This window comes from Impatiens glandulifera, chromosome 6 (genome assembly GCF_907164915.1).
Source record: "Impatiens glandulifera chromosome 6, dImpGla2.1, whole genome shotgun sequence".
Lineage (NCBI taxonomy): Eukaryota > Viridiplantae > Streptophyta > Magnoliopsida > Ericales > Balsaminaceae > Impatiens > Impatiens glandulifera.
This window is the reverse complement of record NC_061867.1, coordinates 39,829,381-39,854,522: the sequence shown is the minus strand read 5'-3', so window position 1 is coordinate 39,854,522 and position 25,142 is coordinate 39,829,381. Positions and strand designations below refer to the sequence as shown.

Here is a 25,142-nt window from a genome sequence, read left to right as displayed (position 1 = left end):
ATTTTCTCCCTAAGTGATCATCAGCAACATGTACTAACATTTAAATATTGTTGTTTCAATATTTCAAATAATGCTCAAACCTTATGAATGCTTAGGACCAGAAGAATAATCGATTAAAACTCAAACGTTATACAACAAATTTTCGAAAGTCAATTTTATAAGTAGAGTCTATTTTTAAAACGGCTACGGAGGATTAAGTACGAAACTCCTTTCCCGAGTATCACCAAACTACAAACTAAAAGAAAACTCTGATAAATGCATTCGTATATGTATGTCAACTTTTATTGATTTTAAAAACCAATTGACGACTCTGTTTCAAAATAAATAATCTTTTAAACTAAAAGATTTTCTAAAATATCAAATTATGATTTTATTATCATAAATCATTGGATTATTTAAAATTGAACATCGAAATTAATTATTTTTAATTAATTTCAAAAACGGTTAGGAATAAATAAAATATTTTAAAAATAATGTTTTATTTAAAATAAAATAAAAAATCCTGACATGCAAACCGAAGTTGAATTTCTCAAACCTAGAGCTTTTAATATAGACCAACACAAAGTTGTTTTTCCAAGGGTTACAAGCTTATTTTGACTAATAAATTTATTTCGTTTTTAAATCAAATTACACTAAGAGGATAGTCGCCCTTTTGGTATAAATATATATTCGATCGATTCAAACTTATTACGGGTTTTGTATTACAATATCATATTTTATATTTTGTAATCTCTATCATATTATTTTTACATTTTAGTTATAAAATCAATAAACATTTTCTTTCAATATTAATAGTTTTTTATTATTAGAGATAATTTTGGAGCAAAACGCAAACATACAATATCTAAATATAGAGGAGACAAATGTGTAACAACCTCGTCGTCGCCTTAGTCTGCAATAATTTTTGTCTGGTTATAGAATGAAAAATATGCATCGTCGTTTAAGAATGGAGTTGAAGAAATCATCTAAAGACGTAATGTAAATGTTTTACCCATAAGTAAGATTTAGAAAAATAAAAATAAATATACCACATATATATAAGATGATTTTTTCATAATGTCGTAGTTTAAGTAAAATTTAAAATATAAAATTTTATTAATTTAGTTAGTTAAAGTGTTATATTCATATTTTAGGTTGTGAATTCAAATTTTATATATTATTTTAAAATTTTAACTGTTTCAAATTTTATGCGTGGGTCAATCCCCGAAATAACGTGATCCATTACTATCACAAAACGGGTATGTGTTATTTAAAAAACGGATTTAAAATTAAATAATATTATATATATATATATATATATATATATATATATATATATTCGAAATAACTCCCGATAAATGATCTTGTTTGAAATTATTACTTATACATTTATTTTTGTTTAAAATTACTCTTTCTACATTTATTGCTGTTGGAAATTGTTCATTGTACATTTATTTTTATTTGAATTTACACTCTAAATATCTAAAATCATTTAAAATATTACAAAACGTTAATTTACTTGAAAGTAGACAAATATTTCTCTTATACATGTTATATTTATTTTTCCAAGTCTTACTTGCGGGTAAACATTTGTCATTAGACATCTTCTTCAACTTCATTATTAAACGACAATGTATTTGTTTCCTTCCATTTCTAGACAACAATGTTATAGACTAAGGTGACATTGATGTTGTTGCTCATTTGTCTCTACCATATTTAGATACAGTGGGTTTGTGTTCTCCCTTAAAATAATCTTTAAGCAATAAAAAATATATTATTTTTAAAGGATAAAAAAATTGTCTCATAATCATATAGTTAAAATTTAATCAACATGTTTTTCAAAAAAAAAAATAAAATTAATCAACATGACAGAGATTACAAAATATGAATTTTGAATTATGATATCGTAATACTAACTTGTAATATTTATTGAATTATCCAACTAATATCCCCTTTGTAAGAATAAACGTAATATTATGAATACGAACTAAATTTATTATTCAAAATAAGATTTAAATCAAATTTGAGATATACATTCTAGAATAGTAATATTTGGACTTAAATTATTTCCTTTTTACAATTTGAATTTGAGGTAATTTGAAACAATTTGAAAATTTCAAAAATTAAAGTAACTCAACAAAATATAATGTGTAACTTTAGAGTTACTTACGCGGGAAGACTCATATACTTCTTTGGACACAACACGGTTTACACACAAAATGGTTCGTCCTCCAACGCTCCTGTCAAATCTCCATTAACATCTGCTTCAAACCACCCACAATTTACCAATCAAGAAAGAGATAGATCAAATGGCGTCCCAGAACCCTAACATCAGAACTCCTCTGTATCCCCAAGTGATTCAATCCGATACAGATGCATTCCAATCCAACCCTAACACAAACTACTCCTCAGGAACAAATCTCTACCCTCAAATCGACATGACAGACCTCGTCGAGAACTTATTCCCCGACAATGACGAAATTACACAACAATCCACTCCATCCGCCCCTCTAGAGGCGTTCGAAGAGATTATCCTCAGAATCCCTGGCGCTATTCTCCATCTAATCGACGACCAGTACAGCGTTGAACTAGCTTACGGCGATCTTTCTATCTTTAAGATCCAACAAGGTGACAGCACCGTTGCTATTATAGTCCGCGTCTCTGATCAGATCCAGTGGCCGTTAGCCAAGGACCAAGCGGCGGTGAAACTCGACGAATCGCATTACTTCTTCTCGTTCAAGGCACCCAATGATGAAGAAGACGAGGCTAGTGATTTTCTGAACTATGGGTTGACTATAGCATCTAAGGGTCAAGAAAATCTGTTAAAGGAATTGGATCGGATTTTGGAGCATTACAGTAGCTTTTCGGTACAGGAAGTTGAAAAGAAGGTGGATGTGATGAATGGATCTAGTGTTAAAGAGTTGTCTCCGATGGATTTGAAGTCAGAGAAGAAGAAGGAGAAGGTTGAAGGGGAATGTGCTGCTTATTGGACTACTCTTGCACCAAATGTAGAAGATTATAGTGGAACTGCGGCAAAGTTAATTACTGCTGGTTCTGGTCAGTTAATTAAGGGGATTTTGTGGTGTGGTGATGTAACTGTTGAAAGACTCAAGTGGGGTAATGAGATTGCAAAGAGAAGATCGAAGCCAAATACACCAACAAAGGTCCGTCCGGAAACATTAAAGAAGATTAGAAGGTATGTTAATTGTTCAAGTCTTAAGCTTTCTAATTAATGTTGTTTATTCATTTGGTGTAATGGTTGGTTGCAGGGTCAAGAGGGTGTCAAAGATGACAGAAAAAGTTGCTGGTGGGATTCTTTCAGGGGTTATTAAGGTTTCGGGATTCTTTACAAGTTCAGTTGCTAATTCTAAAGTGGGCAAGAAGTTCTTTAGTCTCCTTCCTGGGGAAATTATTCTTGCTTCCCTTGATGGATTTGGTATGGCTCCCCATTCAAGTTTCATGATATTTGCCTAACATTTTATATTTTGTTTTCCTTTGTCTGTTATCTTTGTTTTTTATACCCAAATTTCACAGAAAATCTAGGCTACTTCTTAGAAGTGTGTTTTAGTTATTTTAGTCCAGTTTTTTACCTTAGTTATATATAGCCTCTGTGAGGCTATAATTAACATAAGAGTAATGATAAAAAGAGTGAAAATTTGGTGTCATTATTGGTGTTGAATTGAGGTGACAATACCCGATTGGACATGGAAAATGAAATTTATCACTCCTATTAGATTTAAGTTTAATTACGTGTTATCACATCATTCTAAACACCATTCATGACACTGAATTTTTGCTCTCTATCATTCCTCTTAACAATTTGTACGTTTTAAAGCTTAGAGTTGTGGTGACTTGTTGTTTGCCTATGTATAACCTATGTCCTTTTAAGCCCGCATATTCTGGGTCAGGAGCATTCCAACTTTGATGGAGATTTTGCTGAGTTCACATATCTAAATTCTCTGTAGCATTATTACTCCATAATCAAATCAAAGAGCTAGTTTTCTGAAACTTAGTATTTCTTCATAGTCTTTTTTATGTTGGTAGTTAACTGTGATTTCATCTTCTCATGAATTTTATTTGAAAATTCTTGTTGTGGTGTCATTAATCCAAAATGTATGGGAAGGCATGGACATGATTAGAATTCAAATCATATGCTTCTTTGTTATAATTTTTCCAAAGAAAAAAAAAGATCGCTAGAAGGAGGGCTTGAACCTCCGACCTTGTGGTTAACAGCCACACGCTCTAACCAACTGAGCTATTCCAGCTTGTGTTATATGTTTCCTTTTTATTGAATCAATTGAATGTTGTTAATTCATTGCAAGTTTTTCTACTGAAAAATAACCTCAGGCAAAATATGTGATGCTGTTGAAGTTTCTGGGAAGAATGTTATGTCAACTTCATCCACTGTAACTACTGAATTTGTCACCCACAAGTAAATAAATACTTCTGTTTGTTCCTTCAACCAGTTGACATCTAATTATTGTGAATCTGATTATTGTATATTTTATGGTGATGAATTCAGATATGGAGAAGAAGCTGGTAAGGCAACAAGTGAAGGGCTTGATGCTGCGGGACATGCTATTGGAAGTGCATGGGCTGTTTTTAAAATCAGAAAAGCGTTCAATCCCAAGAGTGTTATGAAACCTAGCTCCTTGGCGAAAGCAGCTGCTGCTTCAACTGATGTTAAAAAAGGCAAGAAAAAATAGGTTTCTGGATATGTATCAATGGTAATGGGCTTGTGCAATTTGTGATTAGTATCTTCTGTTAGTGTTATATGAATGATTTGAATTTTTATGATTATGTGTTACTATGACAAGTTCATATTAACTTTTGTTTTATTTATTTATTATAATTAGTTGTCTTGAGCTTAACGTATAATACAACCCTACTATCATCTATTTATACACTTCATTAATCAAGAATACCAATTGTATCCCTTATAACTAACTTGTATATTCTATATTTATCTTAACCAATACTTCAAGGACTACTTTATATATTCTTTCTTCAAGAACTATTGCTCTTTATTATGGAATAAGATCCCCTGCAAGCATTTGAGAGTTCTCTTTGTTCTCTCACGGGAGGGATATTATTGTAATAAAAAAAACTCTTACCTCAAATGATAGCCGAGGATTTCATTAGTTTTATTATACTTAATTAACCCATAGAAGTTATCTACTTTGGGAAAATTTTTGGGAACAAAGCAAGAAGGTTAAATAACTTGGTAGTGTCGTCATACCTCACAAAGGATGGAAAACCAAACTTCTAGGGGTCGATATTATCTTAGGCTTTCTTCGGTTTGAGTTTTTTAAATAACTCAAACATTATTTCACTCATTCTCATCTATTACTCCACTTAAATCATTAAATAAAATACTAAAATACAATATATTTTAAATTATTATTTTATTTATATATATCAATACTGTTAGAATTTGTATCTCCCAAATCCGACCTGTTTGAAAACAATCTGTAAAAACACAGAAAAGAAGAACACAAGAACACACAGATTTATAGTGGTTCACTCAAATTGAGCTACATCCACTTCAGCCATCACTAAATTTACTATGAAGAAGAAGAAGGAATACAACGTTTTTGCCTCACACTTTATCTCTCTAGAATTCTGTCTCACAATGTAAACTCTTAATAATCACATATTTATAGGGTAAACATTCAGGTAATAAACCTAAATAACTTTGGTCAGGCCCAAGCCCAAAACCAAAAAAAAGAAAACCCAACTCTAATTAACAATGTAGAATATATATTATAAGTGTAGGCTCCATAACTCAACAATCTCTCACTTGGAGACTAACTTCATCATCTCTCGATCGGTAGTGGTTTTCCATTCGGTGTCTTAACGAAGAAGACCAACTGAAGTTGCACACAACTTCAGTTTCTCATTTGTCACAGCTTTCGTCAACATATCAGCTGAATTCTCACTCTCGGGAATCTTCTCAAAAGCTAATACTCCATCTTCTAAAGCTGACCGGATGAAATGATAACGAACCTGTATATGCTTCGTCCTACCATGATAAACAGGATTCTTTGCCAAATGAATGGCACTCTGACTGTCGCATCGCAACACACTTCCCTCGTAGTCTTGACCCAATTCTCGCAAAAAGGGTTGTAACCACATCATCTCCTTAGTAGCTTCTGTCACAGCAACATACTCTGCTTCACAACTAGAAAGAGCAACAATCTTCTGCAATTTTGATACACAATTGATTGCAGTACCTCCCAGAGTATAAATGTACCCTGTTTTGCTCTTCCTACTATCAACATCACCACCATTGTCAGCATCAACATATCCTTCTAAACCCATATTAGACTTTCGAAAAACACAAAGCGAGACCCGTACTTCCTCTTAAGTATCGTAGTATCCACTTTATTGCTTCCCAATGTTGTCTACCCGGGTTGCTCATGAATCTGCTAACAACTCCCACTGCATGTGCTATGTCTGGTCTTGTGCAAACCATCGCATACATAATACAACCAATGACAGAGGCATACGGAACAGTGACCATGTAATTTTTCTCCTCCTCTGTTGAAGGCGACTGATCTTTAGATAGTCTGAAGTGACTAGCTAAGGGGGTAGTAACTGGTTTTGCATCATACAAGTTGAACCTGCTAAAAACTTTCTTCACATATTCTTCTTGTGAAAGCTTGAGAACTTCTTCATCCCTGAAAATTCTCATCCCAAGGATTTGTTTAGCAGCACCCAAATCCTTCATTGCAAACTTTTCAGACAACTCTTTCTTGAGCTTTTTAATCTCATACAAGCTAGCTCTAGCAATCAACATGTCATCAACATAGAGAAGAAGAATAATGTACGATTTATCAAACCTCTTGATATAGCAGCAATGATCAGCTTCACACCCCAAAAAATTGTTACTTTTCATGAAGCTATCGAACTTCTTGTACCATTGCCTTGGAGCCTGTTTCAAACCATACAGACTCTTCTGAAGCTTACACACAAGCTCATCTTTTCCTTTGATTTCAAATCCTTCTGGTTGTCGCATACAAATCTCTTCATCTAAATCACCATGAAGAAAAGTAGTTTTGACATCCATTTGTTGAAGATGAATGTCTTCTTTCACAACTAAACTCAAAATAGTTCTGATTGTCATCAATTTAACTACTGGAGAGAAGATCTCATTGTAGTCAATACCTTTTTTCTGTTGAAATCCTTTTACAACCAACCTTGCTTTGTACCTCATGGTTTTATCATGTTCTTCTTTAATCCTGAAGATCCATTTGTTGTGAAGTGCTTTCTTTCCCTTTGGTAGCTCAGTGAGCTCCCAAGTATGATTCAACATCAAAGAGTCCATCTCATCTTTCATAGCAGACTCCCACTTAATCGATTCATCATATTGTATTGCTTCCTCATAACATTCAGGTTCACCTCTATCTGTCAACAAGATATAGTTCAGAGATGGAGACCACCTCTCAACTGGTTTTCGATTCCTTGATGATCTTCTCAACTGTATAACCGATGTTTGCTGATTTACCTCTGGGGCCACATTCTCAATGATTTCATCTTCAACAACACATTGTTCTTCTTCGACAACCGGTATATATTCAGCTGAAAATTGTCTCAAATCGACTGTACCAGTCTCTTCCAACTTGGAATCACCATCTGATGTCTTCCCAACACAATCTTTGTAGAGAACATGTTCATTGAAGATAACATTTCTGCTACGAATGATCTTCCGATTTTGATTATCCCAGAAACGATAACCAAACTCGATATCACCATAACCAATGAAAAAACATTTATTAGACTTTGGATCAAGCTTGCTCCTATCACATTCATTAATATGAACATATGATAAACAACCAAACACTTTCAAATAAGAAAGATTTACCTTTTTATTGCTCCAAGCTTTTTTAGGAATTCTAAATTCAAGAGGAACAGAGGGTCCCCTGTTTATCAAATAGGCAGCAGTATTAATAGCTTATGCCCAGAAAGTTTTAGGCAGCCGCCCTGCATGCAATCTCATGCTTCTAGCACGCTCGTTCAATGTTCGATTCATTCGTTCAGCTACTCCATTCTCTTGAGCCGTTCGGGGAACAGTCTTCACCATACTGATCCCATTCACAGCACAATATTCTTTGAAATCTAGATTGATATATTCACCTCCATTGTCGAATCTCAAGCACTTAACTTTCTGATTTGTTTCATTTTCAACCAAAGCCTTCCACTTCTTGAAAATAGCAAATACTTCAGACTTGTGCTTCATAAAGTAAACTCATACTTTTCTTGTTGAATCATCTATAAAAGTCACATAGTACTATGATCCACCAATAGAAGAAACAGGTGCAGGTCCCCACACATCAGTGTGTACAAACTCTAATCTTTCTTTCTTGAGCTCCTTCCCAATCTTTAAAAAACTCACCCGTTTCTGTTTTCCAAGAATACAATTTTCACATAACTGATGTTCAACAGACTTCAGTTCTGGAATCTGTCCATTCTTTAAAAGAATTTTCATCCATTTTTCACTCATATGGCCCAACTTGCAATGCCACAACTCACTATTCTTCGAGTCATCAACTACAGCAGCAACTATTTCTCTGCAAGTTGAAGTCGTGTATAACGTTCCAGTTTTATGACCTCGAGCAACAACAATTGCTCCTTTAGTCACCTTCCATGCACCATTTCCACAACTGAAATTGTGATCTTCTTCATCAAGTTGTGTAACAGAAATCAGATTGCGCATTAAACCTGGAATGTGTCTCACCTTATTAATCTTCCAAACAGAACCATTTTTCATCTTCAATTTGATGTCACCAATGCCAACAATATCCAGTGGCTCACCATCTGCGAGATAAACTTTCCCACAGTTTCCAGCCATATAATTCTCCATTAATTCTTTGTGAGCAGTGGTGTGGAAAGACGCTCCTGAGTTCAAAACCCATGAATCTATCGGGCTATCAACAGACAGAAGTAACACATCAGTGACAGATTCTGTAACAACGTTGGCTGCATTATTTTTATCATCACCATTTTTCTTCGGTGTTTTGCAGTTCCTCTTCAGACGACCATGTTTACCACAATTCCAGCACTCAAATGTCCTCCCAGACTTGGACTGACTCCTCCTGCTCCTTGACACAGATCTGCTCTTACCTCGGTTGAAATTTCTATCATTACCTCTGCCCCTGTTTTCCACATTCAGAGCAGAATCTTTGAACGTTTCACCAAAATCAATTTTACGAACCTCTTCAGCAAGAATACGATCTCTAACTTCAACAAATTTTAGTTTAGCATTTCCAATTGAATTACTAATTGCTGCCCTCATAAGTTCCCAGCTATTTGGTAAAGATGCTAACAAAATCAAGGCACTAACTTCTTCCCCAAAATCAATCTCAACAGATAGCAATTGATTCACAATTGTATTGAATTCATTCAAATGAGTAGTGACAGAAGTACCATCAACCATTCTTAAGTAAAAGAGTCTTTTCATTAAGTGTACCTTGTTGTTAGTAGATGGTTTCTCATACATATCAGAAAGAGCTTTCATCAGACCCATGGTAGTCTTCTCCTTTGCTACATTGTGAGCAACTGTCTTGGCTAGCGTCAATCGAACAATTCCCAAAACCTGTCTATCAAGGAGTTTCCATTCAGCTTCATCCATCTTCTCTAGTTTCTCACTCAAAGGAACATGAAGCTTCTTTCCATAGAGATAATCTTTAATCTGCATTCTCCAGAAGGCATAATCTGTCCCATCAAATCTTCCAATCCCATGTCATATATTGTTCTCACTTGCCATTGTTTCCAATGCTTAGATTTAGCCTAGCTGCTCTGATACCAGTTTTTAGAATTTGTATCTCCCAAATCCTACCAGTTTGAAAACAATCTGTAAAAACACAAGGAAAAATAACACAAGAACACACAGATTTATAGTGGTTCACTCAAATTGAGCTACATCCACTTCAGCCACCACCAAATTTCACTATGAAGAAGAAGAAGGAATACAGAGTTTTTTCCTCACACTTTATCTCTTTAGAATTCTGTCTCACAATGTAAACCCTTAATAATCACATATTTATAGGATAAACATTCAGGTAATAAACCTAAATAACTTTGGTCAGGCCCAATCCCAAAACCAAAAAAGAAAATCCAATAAACTCTAATTAACAATGTAGAATTTATTATAAGTGTAGACTCCATAACTCAACAAATACTCTTTAAGTCTGTTCACAAAAAATAATCATTATCTTTTCAAAATTAGTAACAATCATTATTATTTTTCACTCTCCAAGTTACCCGGATAGATGTATAATTTAATATTGTGGAAAAACTTTTTAATAACAATTGCGAAATAATTGTTATTTCTCTTTTGATACGCCTATATGCTACAATGAGATAATAAAGATAACTAAACCAAATAACAAATAATTAAATCATAAATTTGTTCAAATTAATTCGGTACTTGGTTACGTGTGGAAAATAGCATCGACGCTATGTATCAACCTTCCATCAAATTAAACCGTCTATACTAAATAATTTTGGTCATTTTATAAACATTCTCACACATTACTGATTAATATTTTAATTTTACCCTATCATGCTAATCCTAATTCTAATGATGAATTCAACATATAGAGTTGGCCGTATATTATTAACACGAACTAATTCTGTAGTACATAAATAAAAAAGATTTCATATCTTAGGTGGCATTTGTGATGACAATAAATACATAAATGAAAGCATTAATATACATGAAATATACCATGCATAGATGATGGATTCATAACAAGCTTGCAAGACATAAATGAACTTCCTATAAAGTCATACAAAACATAGAAAACATGTGAGCATGGATAAACAACTCATTTGAACATGGATAAATATTTGAGAGAAAATCACATAAGTATTTGAAGACATGAAATAATAATCACTCATGTGAGGTATGGATCAAAGTTGTCAAAACAATGTTAAAAATGGATTTTTATGGTTCAAAATAATTTAATAAGTATAAGAAATCAAGCTCACAATTTTTGGACATATATAATAAAACTTATTAATCAAACAAGCCATGCAAATGTTTAAAACGCAACCAAACGGGCTCTAATAGATTATTTTTCAATTTTGTTAAGAATATAATTTTCACGCATTTTTTTATTTTTGGTGATTTTCAAAAAGTGATTAGAACAATTAAAATAAGAAAATAATGAAATTACACCAAACATTCAAACAAACAAATCTTTAGTTAAAACGAATTAGGGTCGGATGCGGACCAGGTTGGACAAGTCTGCGCACAGGCACAGGCTGACGGAAGGCATCCTCAGTCGGTCTAGGTGACGGACCTCGGTCGCGTGGCTGCTTTCTTGGTCGGATGCGAGAGAAATCGGTCGTGTGACTATTTTCTCGGTCGGGGTACTAAGCTACACGATCAGGACCGATGAAAACTCAGTCGAAAACCGTGTCATAGATAGTTTTCTCGGTCGAAAACCAGGCCATGGTTAAAAACACCTGTGGTTGGCTTTTTTCTTCGGTCGGATGTCATGGCCAAGAACACATAGTGGACAAAACAAACCCTAATCTAAAATTAGCTAAATAAAAACGTTAATTAACATGAATCCAGCATCAAACAACAATCCATAACATAAAAGTTTTGATAGAATTGAAGAAACCGTGGGGTGTTCTTCCCACAAAATGATAAAATTTCAAAATCGTTTAAAACCATCACTAGTAGAAAAATATTTTTAACGACCAACATTAACCACGACGAATGTTCTCCATGGTTAATAATATTTATTAGTGTCGGCCATATAATGCCGACACTAATAAATATTATTAATCACAGGTTTCATTGTATTCGCCGTGGCTAATGTTTTGGATTTTCCTCCACACTTCCGCCATTATTATTAGTCACGATTTTGTGATGAACGTCGTGGTTAAAACTCATGTTTCCCCACGCTTTCCCCGCCTTTTTTTAGAGAGTATTAATAGCCACGACGATAGCCTAATGTCGTGGCTAATAATCGATAATATTAACTACAACGACATCATAACGACATAAAGTTGTGATTAATAAACTTTTTATTAACCACGACTTTATGATAATGTTGTCCCTAATAATCGTTCACCGACAAATTCCTTAATATTTCCACATCGTCTCAAAACTGGTAAGATCTATCCTAATCCCAATTGAACCATATATGACAGAATATCTCCGTGAGTTCGATATTTTTTAACGTGTTATCTTATAATTTGAAACTTTCACAATCCTAAAATATGTTGTTACTTTCACGACTTTAGAAAAAGGAAGCAGTGGTTAATAGTGATGAATATCAACGTCGGCGTCCTCTTAACGCCGACGTTGAACGTCGGCGTCCTCTTAACGCCGACGTTGATATTCATCACTATTAATCACAACTTCCTCCCCTAAAACCATGGTTAATAAAATGAATATCAACGTCGGCGTTAGGAGGACGCCGCGTTGATAATAATCATTATCAACGTCGGCTTCCTCCTAACACCGAAGTTGATATTCATTACTATTAATCACAGCTTCCTTCTTCTAAAGTCGCGGTTAAAGATGAAAATATTTTAATGTCTACTTTTGTAGCGTCGTCGAACAACGACTTTGGTCGGCAGTGTTAATAATTATTAACGTCGGCATTAGACCTTTTAACGACGACTTTCAACGTCTTTAATACTTTTCCCACTAGTGCATGCTTTTGGGGGCAATAAGCTTCACATTTATATTTTGTACAACAAATTATCTATTCTTAAGCTATTGTCCTCGAACAAGGACTAAGAGGAAAATCCAATAAACTCAAACTTCTTTTTTAATTTGAGTGTTTTCAATTGGGAGGGCATAGATCAAATTTGGAAGAACAATAGTTATATAATCATCCAAACATGTAGAATATCAAAACAATTTCAATAAAAGTAAAGATAAAAAAAATTCATAAACCTAATAAGTCTTATAAGATAATATTATTAAGAGTAGTGATAAGAGATAGAATTTGGGAGAATGAATAAGAGAGAAAATGACGTGACATCATATCATTGATTGAAAAGGAAAAAAGTGTAAGGAAAGAGATAAGAGAGAGAAAATATTTTAGTTTTTTAGACAACGAGACGTAATTTTCTCTCCCAATCATTTCTCTAGTTATAAATAAAATTCTCAAGTATTTAGACTTTCTGTTCATATTAAAATGAGTCTCTTTTAGAAAAACAATCAACTTAATAGTATCATAAGCAGAGTTCTAGCATTAAAATTTCCAACGAAAATTCTCACGCATTTATAAAATTATTCTCCACAAAATATGCAAACAAATCTTTCATCAAGTAGTAAACATTTCACTTCTCGTTTTTCACCCTCTTTTTTGATTGGGAAGCGTTCTAAACTCTTTAATTTTAACATTGTCTAATACTAATAAACTCTTCGAATTATTTATACGAAAGGAATAAGGGCTAACACTTTTAGACACATGATAAGATATTCACAAGAGAAAAAAGAGTTATGAATTTAGAACGCGAATGTAACAAATCTTTCAAAATATCAAATGACCAACTATTTCGGAGTAGTGACCATCCATTTACAACGAGCATGTGAATTATTTTCCACACGTAACCAACACTGGCAAAAAAATGGCTTTTAACGAGGGAAAAAACTCTTAGTGAAAGAGAGGACGATAAATGCTCTCGAAAATTATAAGTGATGGAAAATTAGTATCGCCGAGAGCATTTGTCGCTCTCAAAGATAATTAAATTCTTTTACTAAGAGTAGAGCCAATGCTCTCGGTGATAATTAGAGGCTTTTAAAAATAATAATCTAAGTCTTTTCATTCAGTTGTCCAAACCTGCATCACTACTTTTTCCTTTCACCAATTCCAATCTCCTACAATATTTTCAATGATTCATCAAAAGAAGAAGACGATATGGAGTAAAATGAAGATGACTCGATGCAAATAGAAGAGAATGAAGAGAGTAAGAGAGAAAATCTTTCTTGGCCAGCGGTGTCCCTGATCTGAGCCTTGACGAGCGGTGTCCCAAGTGTTCTTACTGAATCATTTTTAACATCAATATCAATGATGTTATTCAAACTCTCGTATCTCTTTGCCGCTTCCACAAGATTATCTACATGTTTATCAATTTAAACCTTACTTGATTCAATATGATTTCAGAACATTGAGTTTGAAGTTCTATTGCAATTTACGAAAATGATCTAACATTATAAACATATTCAAGTTCGGAGAATTTAAACACTATGACAAGAGATCCGAACAAAACGGAGACTAAAGAGCATGCATCACAGAACGTCTTTAATCTAAGACTACCAGAGCTGTTTTTGGTACTATTAACTAATTTTTGAAAGATCCTCAAAGGTCTCCTCTACAGCATACAACAGTGTCCTTCTAGTGCCATTAGCATCTTTGAAGAGAATGTTTTCCTCGATAACGACGGGCATGGAGATAGTTCTTGATTAAACAATAGAATCAAATATTTCATTCACATTAAAAGGATATTTAGCAAGCAAAAGAGAAGAAGAGAAAGTTGATCGAGATTTGTTACCTATTGAATAGTTATATTGCGTATTGATTGGAAGAATGAGAAGAAGAAAAGTAAGTGGGAAAAAAAGAAAGGAAAAGAAGGAGCGGCGCCCAATAGGAAGAAGAAAGTGCTGCAAAAATAGGGAAAAATATATACTTTTATCGAGGGAGTATCGAATTCGAGGTAATAATAATTATCACCAAGGACAATCATTTGCTCTCGTTGATATTAAAAACTATCACCGAAGGCAACCCTTTACCCTCGGCGATATTAATATTTCCGAAAGCATTATATCGCTCTCGGCGATAATTCTCGATAATTGTGCTTATTTTACTAGTGCAAGAACCGAACCCTTAAAAACGAATATTTTGATATTTTTTTCACTTAAGAAAAAAAATAATATTTTATTAAATTAAAATAAAATTATCACTTTAGTCAAACAAATTATGTAGTTTCATAGTTTGAGAATGTGTGTTACAAAATTAATAATTAAAGGGTGAATGTTAAAAGAATAAATATGTAAAGTGCTTATTAATATATTTACCAAAATATTTTATAATATTGAACTTAAAATTTTGTTAAAAAAAAATATTTATGAATTTGTTTGATAAAAATAAGTTATTTGAGTTTAATTGATTTAATTACTTAAATATTATTTAATATTTAAATTTTATAAAATAAAATAAAAATATTTTAATTAATAAAATAAGTTATTTAATTGTTATAAAAAAATGACAAAAATGTAATAAAATAAATAAAAAATGAAAATACATCAAATTAAATAGCACATCATACGAGCTCGGCATTCGCAACAAGCCAACAACTACATGATAAAAGTTTGACTAACTGGTCATGTTGACAAGTCTATAATATCAAAAAAAAACATTGGTGGGCCCACATATAACCGGCGGCTCCACGTTTGCCTGTTAAGAGGCCTTGTTTGGAATCAAACTTCTCGTCAAAATCTAATTTCTTATTTGTAGACAGTTACATTTTTTTTATTAATCAGTAGGGGATGTTTGACGAAATGACCCTAATAATAGAGGTATTTGTCTCCGTAATCAATCGATAATTAAAATTGATTCGGTGACCATTTTATTTTTTTTAGACGAAATTACTACTACAACAAAACATACTTTCAGCGACACTTATATGCCAACCCATATTAAGCGTGGGTAAAAATTAAAAGAAAAAAACTTTTGCCAACCTTTATATCTATACCACCACCTTTATTTTTTTTATATACCAACTTTGTAACTTTGTTAAAACCTTATAATTTAAATATTCTAAATTTTAATAATTTTTATGTTTTATTTTTAAACTTTGTAAATATTTTTTTTAATTTTTTATTTTTTTTAAAATTAAATTTGACTTAAAATTTTGTTAACATTAAAATTTAATTAATATTTTTTATATAACATAATTTTTAAACTTTTTATAATATTATTAATATATGTCTTTTATTTAATTATTATTTAAATTTAATTAAATTAAAAGTAAAATATGAGAGAGTTCATTAGTTTCTGAAGTGTTAATATGACATTTATCCCACATCGAAGAAAAAGAAGATGTTTTTGGTATATAAAATATGAGAGAGTTCATTAGTTTCTGAATTGTTTTTAAGGTTATAATGTGCTGGAATATGGGTTCACAAATGTGATAATAGTGGAGATAAAAAATAACATCTAAAATGAAAATAGAAAAAAAAATAGTTTAAAAATAAAACAGACTTTTAGCGACGTTTTTTAATTTTGTCAACGCTTAAATAAGCGTCGTTAAAACTTTCGCCTTTCGGCAACGCTTGTACCGACGCCTAAATAAGCGTGGTAAAAACTTACGCCCACCCTGCTTCTGGCGACGCAAGAATAAGTGTCGGTAATGTTTTTGGCGACGCTTTTAAAGGTTGGCAGAAGTCTTTTTAAGCGTCGCCGAAAGTCATTTTTGTTGTAGTGTACTCTTTTCGCGTAACGCGAAGGGACTTCGCGTTTCGCGAAGTGGATTAGGGTTTTATATAAATACTCAAATTTTTTCATTTCCTTTCTCTCTCTTCTCTCTCTGCTCTTGTTTGATGACGGCGGCGAAGGCTACAACGACGACGGCTACGGCTATGGCTAGGGCGACGTCGGCGACAGAGGAAAACATCAAAGACAAGAAAACCATAACCCTGAATCGATGTTAATCATACAGATTTATGTTCTTATTTCCATGATCTCCGTTTCAAACCCAAACCCTAACCCTAAATCGATTTATGTTCATGTTTCTATTATCTTCATTTCAAACGATTTATGTTGTTCTTAATCAAACCTTAACCCTAAATCAATTTAATCTGTTTTTATTGTTCATATTGGTTCATATTGGTTCATATTGGTTCATGTTGGTTCATATTGATTCATATTTTTGTTCATCTTATTGTTCATATTTGTCGATGATGATATTTGCAGATCATATGGGTTCCGTTTCAGAGAAGATTCACCTCGCGTTTCGCTAAGTACTTCGCCTTCCGCTAAGTATATCGCATTTCGTTAAGGGTCATTTTTTTTGTTATTTATAGTGAATCATGAACTTCATTTGACAAGGTATCTACATCACTCATGGTTTTGAAGAGAAGTTGTGTTAGCAAAACAAACCTTTAATAGATTTTACATTAATGGAAACATTTAGATTCTTCAGAAAAGACCCTTGAAGAATCCATCATTAACCTCCAGGTAAAAGGAGATGGGTTGAATTTGATTTCGTTAGTCATTAAGCTAATGAAATAAATTTTAAACAATCTTCTCTTACCTGGAGCTCAATGATTGCTTCTTCAAAGACATTTTCTGAAGAATCTAAATATTTTCATGTAAAATTAATAAGATTTGTTTTGCTAACACAGTTTCTCTTCAAAACCATGACTTTGTTGTTGATACTTTGTCAAACGAGATAAATTACCTATTAATCAAATAAAAAATTTTGTACTTCACGTTTCGCTAAGGACTTCGCGTTTCGCTAGGGACTTCGCGTTTTGCTAAGAACTTCGCTTTTCCCTAAGGACTTGGCGTTTCGCTAAGGTCTTCGCATTTCGCTAAGGACTTCGCGTTTTGCTAGGGACTTCATGTCTCGCTAAGGAAGTGGAAGAGGCGCGCGTTTCTGCATGCGCTATACCTTATATTTTAAAAAATTCATTTCTGCATGTGAACATTTCATTTCTTCTATCCCTTGTGACTCGTCTCTCTCTAACCTCTCTTCACTGAACTGCTCCCTACCAAGGCTGATCCTTTCTGCCCGTCTTCTCGTCCGTCATTAATTTCAGGTTTGTTTAATTTTTCGGTTGTTGCTTGTCTTTTTATGGTTTTTTGTTTATGGGTTTTGGTTTTTTGCATGTTAAGTTTTAGGGTTTTTGCTTTTCTATTTCTGGTTTTTGGTTTAGGTTTATCATTTTTGCTCGTCTTATGTTAAGTTTAATTTTTATGGTTTCTCAATGGGCATATCCCATTTAGGGTTTCGTGATGTACTTCGCGATTCGCTAAGTACCTCGCATTTGGCGAAGTACCTCGTGTTTCGCGAAGTACCTCGCGTTTCGCTAAGTACTTTGCGTTTTGTTAAGTACTTATGGTTTGCGATGGTTTATGTATTTGTTCTTACATTTTTGTTGTTGTTCCTTTTGTAGATGGCAGAAACCACAATTAATGAGTTTCCTGGTCGGATTTCTTGGAAAAGCACCCTCTACCTGAAGAAGATTGTTAAGAAGTTCGAGGATATGGATCTTTTGGAGAAGATTTATAATACCCAATTCAGATATATATTCACAGCCCCAGTGTTGCAGTTCTCAGGAACTATTGTACATCATATGTTGCTTAGGAGGGTAAGCTCAAACTCTACGGAGATAACTTTCAATGTCAATGGGCAGACACTTGTATTTGGCATGAAGGAGTACGCCTTGGTCACAGGCTTAAACTTCGACAGGTTTCCTGAGGTGAACGAAGAAGAATGTCGAGGTTGTCCACCTCTCTCGGTAAAATATTTTAAAGGAAAGACGAGTGTACGAATGCAAGAGTTGGAGACTACTTTTTTGAAATGCAAAAATAAGGAAGATGCAGGGAAGATGGGGCTGGTATGCCTGATTTACCAGTACCTATTTTCATTTGACCCAAGGAGGGTGGTATTTCAAAAAATCTTCCACATGGTGGAAGACGAGGAAACTTTCCTCCGATTTCCATGGGAGAAGGTCACCTTTAGAGCCACCCACAAGGGTTTGAACAAGAATATGAAACATCTTAGTCACCAATATTATGAGAAGAAGAAAAATAGTGATGATCCTTATGCTCCTTTTTCTTATAACATTTATGGGTTTGCACTGGCATTTCAAGTGTGGACATATGAGGTCATCAAAGGCTTTGTCCCTAAATTATCCAGAAAGAATCAGCTTAATGATCCTCTACGCCCAAGGTTGTTAGTATATCATTCCAACAGGAAGAACACCTTGATCGAGATAAAGTCTGCCCTTGAGACCACGAATCTGACTGAGATGGAAGAGTCCTCCATGGAGAAGAGGTTATTCAGTGGTGTGGACTTTGAACAAATAGACGAGTCAACTGATGAATTTTTTGAGGGATTTATAGAAGGGAAGATAGTCAAAGATGATTTTGTTGAAGAGGAAAGTGAACATGAAGATGAACATGAAGAACCTACTCTCAAACCTGCCACTAGGAAGAGAAAGGCTGAAGCTACTCTCAAAGAAGCAGTAAACCTGAAGAGGAAGTTTTCTTATGAATCGAGTCCTCCCAATGCCAACATTCCTAGTCCCCCCACCGCGACGTCAAGTCCTGCATTACCTCCAACATCTTCTGTTGGATGTAAATGTGAAGAGCTAAAGGAGAAGGTAAAAGCGCTGGAGCTCATCAAAGAGGTGAAGGAGGAGCTAAAAGAGATGAAAACAGAGCTCATCAAAGAAATGAAAACCACTTACAAAGAAAATCAAGCACATCACCATGCTTTTATGAAAAAGTTGGTTGTTAGTATGTCCGAACAATTATTAGCCAAATCCAACCTAAGGATGACCATTTTAATAGCCAGATTAGATAATATGGAGGAGGAGGAGAAGAAGAAGAAGAAGAGAAAAGTGGACAAGAAGGATAAAATTAAGGTAATTTATACTTAGCGAAGTCAAATTTTGGTTTCGGGAAGTAAACGCTGACCACAATGTTGTTATATTCTGTAGGAGATGGAGACGAATGATAGTGAGATGATTGACAAGAAGAAGGACAAGATTAAGGTAAGATAATAAAACTTAGCGTTTTGCGAAGTACTTAACGTATCGTGAAGTGCTTAACGTTTCGCGAAGTACTTAGCATTTCGCGAAGTGCTTAGCGTTTCGCAAAGTACTTAGCGTATCACGAAGTACTTAGCGTTTCGCGAAGTACTTAGTCGATTGTTGTTCATATCTGACCACAATGTTGTTCTATTTTTGCAGGAGATGAAGACGAATGAGATGGAGTTGAAGGATGGGAAGGTGGGGAGGTTGAGGAGAGTGTAGATGCGAAGGTTGAGGAGAGTGTGGATGTGAAGGTTGAGAATGATGTGAAGGTGGATGGTGGGGAGGTTGAGGAGAGTGTGGATGCGAAGGTTGAGGAGAGTGTGGATGTGAAGGTTAAGGAGAGTGTGGATGCGAAGGTTGAGGAGAGTGTGAATGTGAATGTTGAGAATGATGTGAAGGTGGATGGTGGGGAGGTTGAGAAGGAGATTGAGGATAAGGTGAAGGTGGATGTTGTAGAGGTTGGTAAGGAGAGTGAGGATCTGAAACTCACCGATATGATGCAACAAATAATTGAGAATAAGAAGAAGGATAAGGCTGAGGATGATGATGACGATGACGATGATTTCCAATTATACAACACTCCACCTAAAGGAGTTGTGAAAAAAAAGAGAGTGAGGAAGCATAAACAAGATGAAGACTACACCAACCCTTCCTTGTCAAAACAGGAAAAGACAAATGATCCATTAACTGTGAATCCCCTTCAAAAATTTGATGATGAGTTGCTGGTTCAATTAGATAATTGGTTGAAATATCCAGCTACTAATGATTAGAAAAAGTCTTTGTTTATTTGCGAAGTAGGGAAGAAGTTATTTGTTAGAGTTCTAACAAAGTGCACATGGCTTAAAGATACTATAAGTTGTGCAATTCATAATTCATTAATGTTATTCTAAGTTGTTTCTTAATGTTGTTTGATATAAACTGCATTTTCCCCATTTTTCAGGAAATCGACGCATTCTGCCACTTGTTGCGAAAAAGGATTGCGGAATATCCCAAGACATATAAACATTCTAAAGTAACAATATGGGATTGTTTCTTAGCAGATAAGATGAGGCGAGAGTACCATACGTTTAAAAAGGATCCTGAAAAATTATCAAATACTCAAAGAATTTGATGAGTACTTAATGGGTGTGGACCATAGATATATGCCAGATTGGCCATCAATCGACGATATATACGTGTCTTTGAACATTGGCAACAAGCACTGGCTATTGTACGTCGCTCGTCTATAAAATAATCACATTGACGTTTATGACTGCGACTCTAGTATTTATAGGAATCTCGATCTATACATGAGACCTTTGTGTGAGATGATTCCACGATTATTTGCAATGAGAGTCACTGATGCTCAGCTACAAAGGTTTCCTAAATTCAACTTCGAGAAAATGACATACAAAAGGATTCCGCACACCCCACACCCATAAATGCAGTCGCTAAGGTAGGGGAAGTCTCTAGAGCAACCGAGAGCGGGGACTGTGGTGTATTTATGATTATGTATATGGAATACTTGACTGCTAACTTAGGTGTAGAGAAGGTGACCTCCGATGAAATGAAGTTTTTTAGGCAGAAGATGGCAGTCAGGTTATTCCATCAAATTATCGAACTTTAGTATTGAAATCTTGAATTGAATTTTGGATAGAACTTGAACTTGAAGTTACATGTAATGTTAAAATATTTGAAGTTTAATTTTGTGTGTATATTCTGGCTGGTTCATTACATTGGATGATAATTTGAATGACTTCGCGTTTCTCTATGTACTTCGCATTTCGCTAGGTACTTCGTTTTTCGCTAGGTACTTCGCGTTTCGCTAGGTACTTCGCGATACGCTAAGTACTTCACGTTTTTCTTTAAATCTATATTATAAGTTGATTTTTGTGTATATTCATGTTTTTAACATTTATCTTGAAATAAAAAACATACCAAGATTAAGATTCATACCAAAGAATTGAACATGAACTTCAATGTACATAACATACTAAAGACTTGGAAGATACTTTCAAGTGAAACTTCAAGCCTGCACTTCAGTGTAAAACCATTGTTTGTGAAGAAACTTCAAGGCTGAATAGCAGTAAGGAAGGATACTCAAACTAAACTAAACTGTGTATCCTTCCTTGTATGCTATTCAGACTTGAAGGTATCCTTCAATGTACAACGTGTGTATGTGTAACTTTACCTCTATTTATAAAACATAAATTTAACTTTAACTTTAACTTTAACTTTAACTTTAACTTTAACTTTAACTTTAACTTTAACTTTAACTTTAACTTTAACTTTAACTTTAACTTTAACTTTAACTTTAACTTTAACTTTAACTTTAACTTTAACTTTAACTTTAACTTTAACTTTAACTTTAACTTTAACTTTAACTTTAACTTTAACTTTAACTTTAACTTTAACTTTAACTTTAACTTTAACTTTAACTTTAACTTTAACTTTAACTTTAACTTTAACTTTAACTTTAACTTTAACTTTAACTTTAACTTTAACTTTAACTTTAACTTTAACTTTAACTTTAACTTTAACTTTAACTTTAACTTTAACTTTAACTTTAACTTTAACTTTAACTTTTAACTTTTACTTTTAAATTCGCGTTTCGCTAGGTACTTCGCATTTCGCTAAGTATTTCGCGTTTCGCTAAGTACTTCACGTTGCGCTAAGTACTTCACCCTAAGTATTGATTAGTACACGAGATACACGAGATACAAGAAACATACTACAACTTATCCCAAACATACTACACTATTTTAGTTCAATTAACAAAGGCACAGTACAACGTATCACCACAATCATTCTAAAGGCTCATACTATTGAGATGATGACTCGTGCTGTTGAGATGATGACTCATGATGCTTAGATGATGATGCTTTTGCAGTAGATGGTGCAGACATGACTGCGTTGCATGTTGCCCTATTATGTCCTAGTCCAACACATGAGCTGCATCGTCTCGGGACCTTACGGACCTCACCTTAGGATGACATACACTTTGTTTGTGGGCGCCCTTTCTTAACTTTAACAGGTGGTTTTAGACACACGCGTTCCTTGATAATTTCGGGAATATCCCAATCGTCTTCATCACTAGTAGGATAACATGTCTCCGCATATGCATTCATCCAAGATTCAGTTGTGTAATACATGTCAGCATGGAAAATAAAACGATTAAACAATTGGTTAAATAGATTGAACATGTGAGTTGAATAATACCTTGAACAGAAGTCATAACAAACCAAATTGCGGTGACGGGCAGCAATCATTGAATGCTACAGGGAAACCGGAAACTTCAAATACCCTACAAGTGCAGTTCATGTCTTTCAAACTGACTTTAAAATGGAACTCATTGTCATGCACATAAAGCTCGAATTGGTTAAGCGATGATACTGTATAGAATCTGGCCTTGTCGAATCCCTCACGTAATAACTTTTCATAAGTTGGAAATAAAACTTCTTGGTGGTTGGATACTTTTTCTCGTCTATCATTAAACCAATGTTGTATTATCAATCTTAAATACTCAGCCATTAAGGAAATGGGATACTTTCTGGCTTCCCTGCTCTGACTATTAAAACTCTCAGCATAATTGCTTGTGAGTTGATTGTATCGCTTACCTGGGAAAAATGCTCTACTCCATATTTGGATTCCAATTTCTTCCAAATAGGCAGATATCCTTTGATCTTTAACCCTTATCTTGTCAAAAAACCAATTAATGTGGGGGATAGTGTACGCATAAGAAGCCAAATCAAACTCCATATGACATTTATCCGTTTTGAATTTGGCCATAATATTCATCTTTATGTGATATGTGCACGCACCGTGGTCTGCTTCTAAAAGACAACACACAAGGCATTGGCGATGCTTGGGTGTCTATTAGATACAAAGACGAGATCATCAACTAATCCAATTGTTTCTCTCAGTTTTTGCATAAAATAAGTCCAAGAGTTATTATTCTCGGAATCAACAACGCCGAATGCGACAGGATATAGTTTCTCATTCACATCCAATGCAATAACCATCAATAGTTGACCTCCCACCTTGTGCTTAAGAAAACTGACATCAACGCACAATATGGGATGACAAAAGTCTTTGAAACCCCTAATCGAGAGGCCTAGGGATATGAACATATACTTGATGTGGCCGAGCTCGTCTGTCTGGATGTCTGTTATGGTACCCAGATTATTCTTCTCCAACATGTAAAGGTATGATGGTAATTTTTCATAGGAATCCTCTACCGTTCCTCGCACTACCATTAAAGCCTTTTCATTTGCCCTACAAGCCTTATTATAAGTCAAATATATCCCATAAGTTGACTGCGTGTCTTCACTTATTTTCATAGGCAAGTGGTTATGGTGATGGTCCATGTACTTACTCTTCATGCACTGTCCAATAACCCATGCTGGTGTTTACATTTTTTCTCTAACCTCGATAGAACTGAGCATGAGTGTTGTTGGTCGAATTTCCGGATCTCAAACATCTCAGATAATTTACCTTTCACGGCACGCAATCTCCACTTGCATGTCTCATCCAAACATTTCACATACCAAAGATGTTTTCTTGACTTCTCCACTTTGAATTCAAAATAATTAGTCATCGCATATTTATATAGCATCAATTGTAGTTCTTTTTTATTTTCAAACAACGCACCGACTTCCAATACGGTTTTAGTAGTTAATGCCATCGCAAATAAGGGGTCTGTCGGTGATATGTATGTCGGATCTGTCGATGGTGTACTCAATGATGATCTTCTTGCACTAGATGGTGTACCCATTGATGATCTTCTTACACTAGTTGGTGTACCCATTGATGATCTTCTTGCACTAGTTAGTGTACCCATTGATGCTCTTCTTGCACTAGTTGGTGTATGTATTGATGTAGGTATTGATGCTCTTGCACTAGTAGTAGCATGCAAGTCCTGAGTAAGTGGGATGTGAGGCAAAGAGTTATCTCCGACTTCATTTTGACTTTCAACAAAGACATCCGAGGGTACAATTTCTGGTACAATTTTTTGAGTAAGTGGTGGTGGTAGTATATTTTCTTGAGTTGGGTATGTAAGTAGTGGTATATTTTCTTTAGTAAATGGTGACTTCTCTACTAAAGAGACACAATGGTGACACAGTTCGACCCAAATCAAGCGTGATAAATATGTGTTCAAATCCTCATCTTCATCAATAAGAACAGGTCTAGGATTTGTGATACGCGAAATATTATACTTGACTTGCAGCACTAAATCATATGTAGATTTCTGCACTTTAAGTCTATTATAGAGTTTATCAACTAATTCGACATACCGAGTACTTTGGGGTAAATCCAATGTTTTGATTGAAGAGACATCAAAATACAATATTCCATCAGCATCAAATTTCCACTCACCATTATAGAA

General features: G+C 34.3%; 1 protein-coding gene and 1 non-coding gene across 2 annotated transcripts; one reads left to right on the top strand and one right to left on the bottom strand.

The window, feature by feature from the left end:
• Nucleotides 1-2,210: 2,210 nt before the first annotated feature.
• Nucleotides 2,211-4,854, top strand: LOC124942186 (protein EARLY-RESPONSIVE TO DEHYDRATION 7, chloroplastic-like). The gene is made up of 4 exons (XM_047482644.1): nt 2,211-3,175; nt 3,249-3,415; nt 4,327-4,411; nt 4,502-4,854. Exons 1-4 carry the CDS (start codon nt 2,289-2,291, stop codon nt 4,683-4,685), a joined length of 1,323 nt encoding a protein of 440 aa, XP_047338600.1. The 5' UTR covers nt 2,211-2,288; the 3' UTR covers nt 4,686-4,854.
• On the bottom strand, nt 4,171-4,244 carry TRNAN-GUU. The gene has a single exon. It is a non-coding gene; the product is annotated as a tRNA-Asn (tRNA).
• Nucleotides 4,855-25,142: the final 20,288 nt, after the last annotated feature.